The following is a 9570-nucleotide window of genomic DNA, read 5'->3' as shown; positions in this document are numbered from 1 at the left end:
TAGCTCGAGCTCGGTATGCCATAGGTTCATTTTCATCATTGGAAACAAGGAAAAAGCCTCTGAGAATTAAACCAAAAAGACGGGGGTGCGAAGGAAAGCGGTGTCCTATTCATATTGAGTGGAAAGAGGTGAAAGAAGCGGGGGGGGGGGGGGGGGGGGGGTAATAAGAGCTTTTAGCACCTTTCTGCTGGTGTGCGTCGCGCCGTACATTGCTCACCTCCCTCCGCCGCTTCCGCCCTGGACGTGCGCGTTCTCGTATGCTAGCGTGCGCGTGTGTTTACAAGTGAGTTTGAACGAGTGCCAGCAGCGAGGCAAGCAGGAGGCATGGTGGACAACTCTGGCAGTAGTAAGGCGCAAATGGTGAGTAGTGCTAGTCTATTTGAGTTCCTTGTACTCGCTTTTGCGTTAAAAACAAGCAAGGTAAGCTTAATTTAAAAAAAATAATTATCGCCGTTTGTGGTCATTTTAACAAGCTGCCGAATTCTCGCGCGCGATCCCGGTGTGATAAAAAGCGAAAAAGTCGGAAACATACAAAGCTCGTTTAAATGTTACTTGTCGTTTTGGATCTTTTGGCCACCACCCACCAACAGCTTTTTTTTTCTTCTTTTAAATAATTTTTAAAACCTATATTCTCACACTGAGGATGACATGACGGAGTTGTTCAAGAGTGGAACGGCGAAATTATTATTTTTTGACAGTTTGCGCGTTCATTTTTAGGCGGAGGTCATTTTACGTGGCTCTTTTTGTTGAAACACTCTTCGCTACTTACGAGTCGTTTAATTATGTTTGCGCCTTTGTCAAATATTATTTTTTTTTAACCTGAACGACTTTAGTTAGCACTTATCGTCGAAATATGAAGAGTTGTCACGGAATTTTAGGCGAGCGCCTTCGCAAATAAAATTGACGTTAACCAGACTTGTGCTGCAAGTTTAGGAATGTTCGTTAAGTTGTTTAAAAGATAACTTTTTAAGTAAGAATTCGGGTTTTACAAGTTGAGGCCATAATTTTATCTATCAGTTGCATCTATATCTGTTGTGTGTCTGTCTGTCTGTCCGTCCGTCTACTTATCCATCATCTTATCAGTCCATCTTGCTATCTGTGTATCTGTCTATTTTTCTAGCTGTCCATCTTGTCTTGCCACTATTCATGCTCTGTTTTTGCGTGTACATGTGAAAAATCAGCTGCTCATTGTGTATACTGTATTAGTCAATTATCATATTTTTTGGTTGTAAAAATATGAATATTCTTCTACTCTTTGCCTCATAGACACATTTCCTCTTCATGAAACTTGTACAACAGTGTTTGAATGGCTCATGCGTGTAATTGGGATTAAAATAGTGCAACAAGAATATGTAAATTGGGCTTTTAAGGTGGTTGTTCAAGTTAATTTTTCCTGTTACACAAATCAAAATGTTATTTCTTGTTTTCTCTATCTTGCTTTTGTCTTGTGATTTTAACATGATAATCTGTGATTTGCCTTTTTCAGTTTTGTTTTATCTTTTCATTTTATGTTTTTTGATTTGATCTTAATTTTCATAATTTCATTCAATCTTGTTTTCAGTGATTATTTGTTTGTCTCTGTAGAGCACTCTGGATTTGCTTTCTGCATGAATGGTGCTATACAAATCACCTTGCCTTAATAATAAGGTATTTGACTGTATGGTCTTTGGCCCACAGCCCAGCATGTCTCAGGAGTCCGGTGTAGCCTTTCCTCAGAGCTCCTCGACAGGGGGGATGAAGCTGGAGGCGGTGATGGAGCAACTTCAGCGCCAGCAGCAAGCCCGGCTAGAGATGGAGCGCAAGGAGAGGAAGCTGCGCGAGGCCCACATCATGTACGCCCAGCAGGTTGCCGCCCAGCAGGCCATCCTGGCAGCCGCCCGGGCATCAGGGCCCAACTTTATGGGCAAGGGCCTGGCCGGAGCGGTGCCGCCTCCGCAGCCTCCTCGCGTCTCCAATCAGAGCAGTGTAGACTCTGAGAAAGAGGATGATGAGGACCGGGGCCACGACTCAGCAGACGAGGACGACGACAACGAGATGATGGACGGCGACGAGCGCAGCGACGAAGATGAGGAGGGTGGAGGCGGGGCCGGCGGCCTCGAGTTCCTCCGCAAGCAGACGCTGGCGCTGCAGCAGAGCGCCGCTCGCATGCCGCCAGCCCGACCTTACAGCAGCTTTGTGGCGTCGGCCCCGCAGAGGGCACCGTCCCCGCCCATCAGGGTCAAGCAGGAGCCCGACGAGGGCCTGTCGCCTGCTGGTGCTCACCCGGCCACCTCCCCCAACGGCCAGGCCGACTGGAGCTTTGATGACCACTTCAGACAGGTCAGTTTCCTCCCCCTTACGATAGGGGTGTTAAACTTGTTTTCAACGTGGCCCGTATCGTAGTTGCAGTTGTCCTTAGGGGACCGGTTCTAACGGGAGACCAAAAATCACAGTTCGGTACATACGGACTTTGGTATTGTGGTCATGGTTCAATTCACATTTAGTAATGTAAGGGAAAATTAATGCAAAAACCCCAGATGTAATTACATTTGAAATGAAACCGCTCGGCAGCACAGTGAACAAGTGCTTAACACATCTGCCTCACAGTTCTGAGGATGGGGGTTTGAATCTGAGCTCAGGCCTTCCTGTGTGGGGTTTGATTTATCTCCCTTTGCTTGTGTGGGTTTTCTTCAGGTACACCAGGTTTAGGGATTGGAGAGAATAGTCGGTTAGTCGACTTTACTACTTCACAATAACGTTTAGAGCTTGACATTGACTCATCGCTAATCGCGTGTTTTGGCTTGAGGAGGAGGCAGAGCCGCTTCCAACAACAGAGAAGTGCGCTAAATGAAATTAGTCCGTCACTGTAATTGACTTAAGTAATTTTTTTCCCTATTTTTGAATGTGAAGTTTTGGGAAGTAATGGAGAACCAGTAAAGGGGAAAGAAAAGCCAGGCTTGAGCTGGATTTTGAAAAAATCATTTGGCTCACATCATCAAAATGGAAGAAGAGTGGGGAATTATTTCACCGTGTACAAGGAGGGCTGTCATTATTTGCAAACACCATGAATTCCCTCTATGCAGAGCCTGCTGCTGTGATGGGCCCAGTTGCGCAAATGTTACCTGGCAGTCCCAGTAGCAAGCACACAGAGAGATTCTGTGGCTGGGAATACCATCACGCGACACAAGCCGTCACCCAGCCCACATCGATGCTCTTGTGTTCCAATGCGTGTGTTCTGCATAAATTCGGTGCATGAGCTGTGCATTGTTGGTGGATATAGATTATTGCAAAGCACGCCAAACTCCTGTGATTTTTGTTTGTTTTTTAAAATACTATATTTAAAAAATACCAATGAGGGCATCAGCAACCAGTTAACGTCAATTGAACCTTTTTTTTTGTTTTTTTGTTTTTGCATTATTGACAACTAAGTATATTTTAATAATCTATTCATCTGTTGATTATTTTTTTTCAATTAATCGATGAATTCAATACAAGTGTTTTATTTCCATCCTTTTATTCAAAAACAGGACATTATTTATAAATTAACAGTGCAGAAAATGCGCAAACATAAATCGATTATGATTCAATTTCCGGCTCGGTCCATAACGTCAGAAAATTGGGAAAATTGCTGATAATTATTTTCTAAATTAAAAGCAGATCTTTGAAAATCCCTTATTCTGATTGAACACAAAGATAATCAGTCTGTTTTCATGGAGGACTACAGAAATCTGAGAATATTTACTGTTAAGAGGCTGGGTTCTGAGGATTAGGAGAATTTTAAGTTTACGTCTGTAAATGATAAACGAAAATTAAAATAGTTGTCGATTAATTTGATAATTGATTAGTTGTCGATTATTCATCGATAATTGTTGCATCTCTGTCAACTTAAAAATAAATAAATAAATAAATAAAATCTAAAGTTGTGCAACCTTAACTCTGACTTCCTTCCACAATTCCAAAACATGCACGCTAGTCAGGTTTAGTAAAGACTCTTAATTGTCCTTTGATGTGACTGTGAGTGTGAATGCTTGTTTGTCTGTATGGGCCCTGAGATTGGCGAGAGACCGTCCAGGGTGTACCCTGCCCCTTGAACAAAGTCACATGGGGTAGGCCCTGCGAACGGAATAACGCTGAACGGTATAGAAGATGGATAAATGGATGAAACAGCGATGACATCCGCTATCCAGAAACTTAGGTGCGTTGTGTTTGTTTACAGACTAGTTGTGTGGCTCGAGCGTGAGGTAGTCACACTTCTTGTCCCTTACCTAGTATATTCTCTGTAAGGCTCTTAATAATCCCCCATCATATTATATAATCCTTATATTTTTTATGGAGATAACTAATTTTGAAGTCAAAGTAAAATAGTGGCAAGGTCCTGCCGTCCGAAGTTGTCTTGCTTGGCCAGCAGGCCTTGAGTTTGACACCAGTGCTCCACGTGGTTGCTTCCTGAGGTCACTGCCTTTTTGTCACTTCCTTTCTGTTTACGCTTCCTCAATTCTTTTTTTTATCTGAACAAATGACAAAATTGTATTTTCTTAGTTTTTCAGGTAAAATGGAAAAACTCAAAACTTTTGTAGATACCTGCACAGTAACAATAGAAAATTACATTGTTGAATAAAAAGAATGTATTTCCAATTTTTGATTTTTTTTTTCTCTCCCTGATCCAAAATTTATAAAAGGCATGTTTTTGTTGTTTTGGGGATTGAAATTTGGAAATGTTTTTCATTTGATAGTAAAAATAGAAAATTACATAGTCAAAAAAAAAGCATGTATTAGCAAGTGTTTTCTTACCCAAAACACACAGAAAAATATTGTTTTTCAGATAGAAATCTTTTAATGTTCTTAGACGTAAGTGCCAATTAAAACCCCTCCGGGCTGTCTCACTTTTCCAGCCGGGTGTTTGGTTGGATTTCACAGTTCAGCCCCCTACTGTTAGCCACAGGCTAATCTCACAAGCTTTGCGTATCCCTTTCCAAGGGAACACCCTGGGGGGCACGCTAAAGTACAAAATCAAGGCGTCAAAAGATCTTCCACCCGGAGGAATGTCACAGACCAAACAACTTTTTTTAAAGGCCATACTTGTTCTGCGAGTTGTGTTTTAGAGCCTTAAATGAAGGGTGGTATGACCAATATGACCTCACTTTTGTTAATGTTCCGGCAGTTTTCTTATTTTTGGTTATGTTAATGTACCAAGAATTCAAGTATGGATACAGACAAGGTGACCGATCTCACTTTTGATAACATTTCAAGATGGCTTTCCTTTGTTTTGGTTCTGTTAATGTGCCTTAAGTTTTTGGTTGCAGAACTAGTCTTTTTCCACTTTTGTTAACATTCAGACATTACACTTCATCTTTGAGGCAGTGACTTGTGTTCAATTTCAATGTGGAGGTTTTGTCAAGAATTCGCAAGAAATGTTTTGACATTTTACTTTTTTTTCATTAACGTGCCTTAAATTTTCTTTACATTATTTTCTTTTTGTGGTGTTAATTGTGTGATCTCTGGGTGCAAGTATTGTCAACATTTTGAGATGGCTATTTAGACATTCCCCTTTGACTGACATGCCTTAAATGTTGTCACAGTTGCCGTTCTTGTCTCCTCCCCCTCCCAAACTCCTTTTGTTCAAATGTAAGCATTTTATTTAATTTCTGTCTGTGTTAACGCAACCCCAAATCTCTGGCAGGAACTTTTGTCAAGATTTTGAGATTGATATTTAGACATTTCACTTTTGGTCATCTATTTTGGCATTGTTGTGGATCAGAAATTATTATTTTTTTTTATTATAAATGTTTTCAGCTGACATTTTCCTTCATTTTTGTTTTATTATAGCTTACATCTCTGAGTGGATATTTTTAAATGGATCTATAGACATGTTCCTTTGTTGTGGTGGCTTTAACATACCTTAATGGGTGGCATGGTTGTTGATCTGGATTTTAAATTTTTTTTTTCATGTTTTGTATGATTTTCAGCTAAGTATTTGAATATTTCTATGAAGATATAATAGTAATTAATATGTAGTAATATGTAATAATAATGATAATTCTAAAAAATAATAATAATGAGTAATAAGTCATATTTAGAATACTTTCTCATGTTTTGGTCACGGTAACGTGCCTTGAATTTGGCTGTGGTTGCAAATGTAGCTTTTTTTTTTTCTTCTTATTTTTGTCATAGTCTTACTTTAGAACATAAAGCATTTAACATAAACATAAAGCACTATTTTGGTGACATCACCTTCCCTCATGCTTGTAGATGCTTCCAACGTGTGTGTGTGTGTGTGTAGCTTTGACCCACAATTGGCTTTTGTGGCGAAAAATCCGCTTAAGTGAGTGCTGGCGTCAGGCCAGGCTTGTGCGCACTCTGCCTTGGTGTATGTGTGAATGTGAGCCTCTGGCTTGGCTCGGGTCCTGGTCGTCAAGTCAGCAGGCGTCGAGGCTGTGGGTGGTTTTCCGGGTCAACGTGAGGATTTTGGGTGGGAATGTTGGAAGTTGTACACACAGTAGCAGCGCTCCGAGCACTCCTACAAACCTCGTACCCTCCTCCGCCTCCTCATAGCGTTTCGGCTGTGTGCCAAGTGCGCTTTCCCTTCAAGATAAATATTGCCTAAGCACAACATTACAGAACATCGGAATGCTTAGTTGGACGGCAGGCGAGCTCCACGCGGCCCAGCACAGTAGTAGGACATTGGCAAGTTAAGACTGACGTATCTGAGCTTGTATCGCGTGTCTGGATTTTATTACGCTCTATATTTAACAGCAAATGTCTCCGAGCGGTGCTTCCCCCTCAGCTCTTTTCCAAATTTAGCATTTGGCGGCGATGACGCAGGCAATGGAACGCAGCAGTAACAGCTGTAGTAGTAGTTGTAGTACCCCTGCCAAGACGGTTATATTTTCAATGCAGTTTGTTTGTTATATACAAACAAAAAACTACACTGGGTGTTTACGCAAGGGTATTTTGTAACTGAGACAGTTTTTGCTGATTGTCTGCATGACAAAATGTTAACTAGGGATGTACCAATTCCCCCTTTTTTCCAACAAAGTACAAGTACTTTTGAGTACTCCCCGATACCGAGAACCGGTAGTTGATGCCATAATGTTGTGGAGTTTTGATGATCTGTTTCATTTCAATAAAATATTGTTTGCAAATGCAAACTTTTATTGAACATGGCATACGTACGTTTCCCTCAAATATAACACTTTATTCATTTATGTATTATTATTATTACTGGTATTGGTTTATTATTGTTGTATTCATAGTGTTTTATATTTCATGGTCGATCTTATATACAGCACTTTGTGACAGCTGTGTTTTTTTTTGTTTTTGTTTTTTTTATATATAAAGTGCCCTATAATAATAATAGATGGGACTTGTATAGCTCTTTTTGTGATACTCGCTTTTTTATTTTATAAATAAAGTTGCGTTGTGTTCTCTTCTTATACACATTGAATAATCCTCTTCCATTTGTCCGGGAGGTATATGTGCTACTTCTGTTGTGTGTGCCTTTGCTTCCAAGGGGGACAGTGTGTTGCACGCATGTAGATGTAAATGTAAATTTGATTGAAAGACCCAAAGAAGACATTATCGATTGGGGTTTACTAACAGGGATCTCGTATGATGTGTGTCCTACGTGAGACGCACAAAAATGAGCAGGGACGCTTTAAGCATGGTGAGTCTGCGTCCACAGATGCATAGCATTGCTTACCCACGTGTGTGTGTGCGTGCTGCTGAAGTGCTTCAACGAATCATTATCCACTAAAAGTACGAGTCATGTCTTGGTGCTAGCCTATAGCCAGTCAGAGGCAGAGGAGGGTGGGTTATCGTTCCCTAAATACAATTTGTTCCGGACTCGATAAATTGTCATTGTTGTTGGTAACACCTAGCGTGCCGCTCACGAAAGCAGCGAGCCGCTAGTGGCCGTTGGCACGGTAGATGCACACAAGTTGGACACTTTAGGGAAGGTCAGCTATTTATTAGCTTCAAGTACTCCGGTGTAGTGCATGAAATCCGGCGTAGGTAGAAGGATTTTCCAGAATTTTGAGGGCAACTTTGGGGGTGAGTATTATAGATGGGTGCGCATTATACACGAGAAATTACGGTAACCACGAGGAACGTTTGAAGTGTAGTACAGCTAGCGGGCTAGATAGCTGGCCTTTTCAAAGCACAAGCAAGTGATTCACCACGCTGTCACAGTTTGTGGGCTGGCCGTCGTTGTCTAAGCACAGTGGCGTCGTCCAAGGCAAACCCAGTCGAACTGGGCCTTTCACATCCACATGAACTCGAGTATTGTACTTCAGTTCAATTTTGAGAAACAAAGGGTGAGTACTGTACGTCATCTAGGCTAAAACGTCATGCTTTGTTCATGTTACAATTATCTGACTGCTTAAATTACTGTACATAACCGTTTTTATATTCTCCCCCTGTCCAGTAAATATTTACAACCCAAAATCTTCAATATTAATGATTATCTACTAAAAAGTGTGAATTTGAGAAAATTCTCCTCTTTCCTGAGCTCAATAGTCCTTAGTCCTTTTTTGTAAAAGTGTTTTTTTTAATTATCTGGTTATCTGTTCATAAAGTAGTAAAATGATAATAAATTGGTTCTCCATTCATAAACTGATTATCTGTATGGGAGGGGGCTAAATTCCAGTCCACTTCCGCAATAAGTGAAATTCGTGAAAAAGAGAGAAATACACCCTAGGTATGTTTTCGTTGCATTTACGGCACTTAATTTTGTTTAAGGCATATAAACACACCTAAAACAATACAAACACTTTTAAACACAATATATCGAGAGAGACCAAGAGCAATGGATAACACAAAAATATTGTAAAAACAGTATAAAAGATAGACAACAACTGCAATAAAAATCTGTAATATAGATGGAGCATGAAGCAAGAACCGTGATGTAGTGGAGGATTACTGTATCTGTATTCCGTGATGATAAATTGTAGGGACTCATTGTTCAGGGCTGGGACTCATTGTTTCCATGACATGTGCATCCCAGGACTCACATTGTCTCAAGTGTAAAACGATGTATGGACTAATATAACTTGTTTTTTACAGAGTAGGAAGTATATATGCATGTGAGTAGGGCTGGGCAGTATATCCTAAAATTAATATCACGGTATATAGTAAATTGAGTTCCTTCATGGAAACGGTATATATTGCGATATAAGCTTCAGTGTAAAAATTATAATGGAATTATTTATGAATATGTTGTCGTTTTTGTTAATAAATGTAGTGTCGTGTGCGTTATTGGCTGTGCGTACAGATTGGATAAGATTGAGGCTAAAAGCTTTTACAGCATACCAAAGAAACCTGAATCACAGCAGTTAATGCCTGGATCAGACTACAAGACAAATTTGGTCTTTCACGATTGCACAATGTCAGACGACTGCCATCAAATCTTGCCTTATCTTGATCAGACAGTGGCAACACTACACGACATGTATTCCGAGACCGTGTCCCATATTTTCGATCATTGGGCTTTATCTTGTCAAATCAAACACTGTCTGAGAGGCGGAACCAGAAAATGTGTCACCGATCGAAGTGACCGATACACCCGTTACCATGGTGATAACAACAATGGAAAGT

General features: G+C 40.6%; 1 protein-coding gene across 2 annotated transcripts in view; it reads left to right on the top strand.

Annotated features, from left to right (window-relative positions):
• Window positions 1–166: 166 nt before the first annotated feature.
• Window positions 167–9570, top strand: part of LOC133474004 (AT-rich interactive domain-containing protein 3B-like) — a 173859-nt gene continuing 164455 nt past the window's right edge. For both annotated transcript variants that reach the window (XR_009787324.1, XM_061765398.1), the window contains exons 1-2: window positions 167–360; window positions 1678–2319. Coding sequence is in view for 1 of the 2 variants with exons in the window: in XM_061765398.1 (XP_061621382.1) it covers window positions 325–360; window positions 1678–2319 (678 nt within the window). In the remaining variant the exon portion in view is untranslated. The remainder of the gene's footprint in view (window positions 361–1677; window positions 2320–9570) is intronic.

Source organism: Phyllopteryx taeniolatus, chromosome 2 (genome assembly GCF_024500385.1).
Source record: "Phyllopteryx taeniolatus isolate TA_2022b chromosome 2, UOR_Ptae_1.2, whole genome shotgun sequence".
NCBI classification, from domain to species: Eukaryota; Metazoa; Chordata; class Actinopteri; order Syngnathiformes; family Syngnathidae; genus Phyllopteryx; species Phyllopteryx taeniolatus.
Note: the sequence above shows the minus strand (reverse complement) of the source record. Positions and strands in the feature narration are given on the sequence as shown.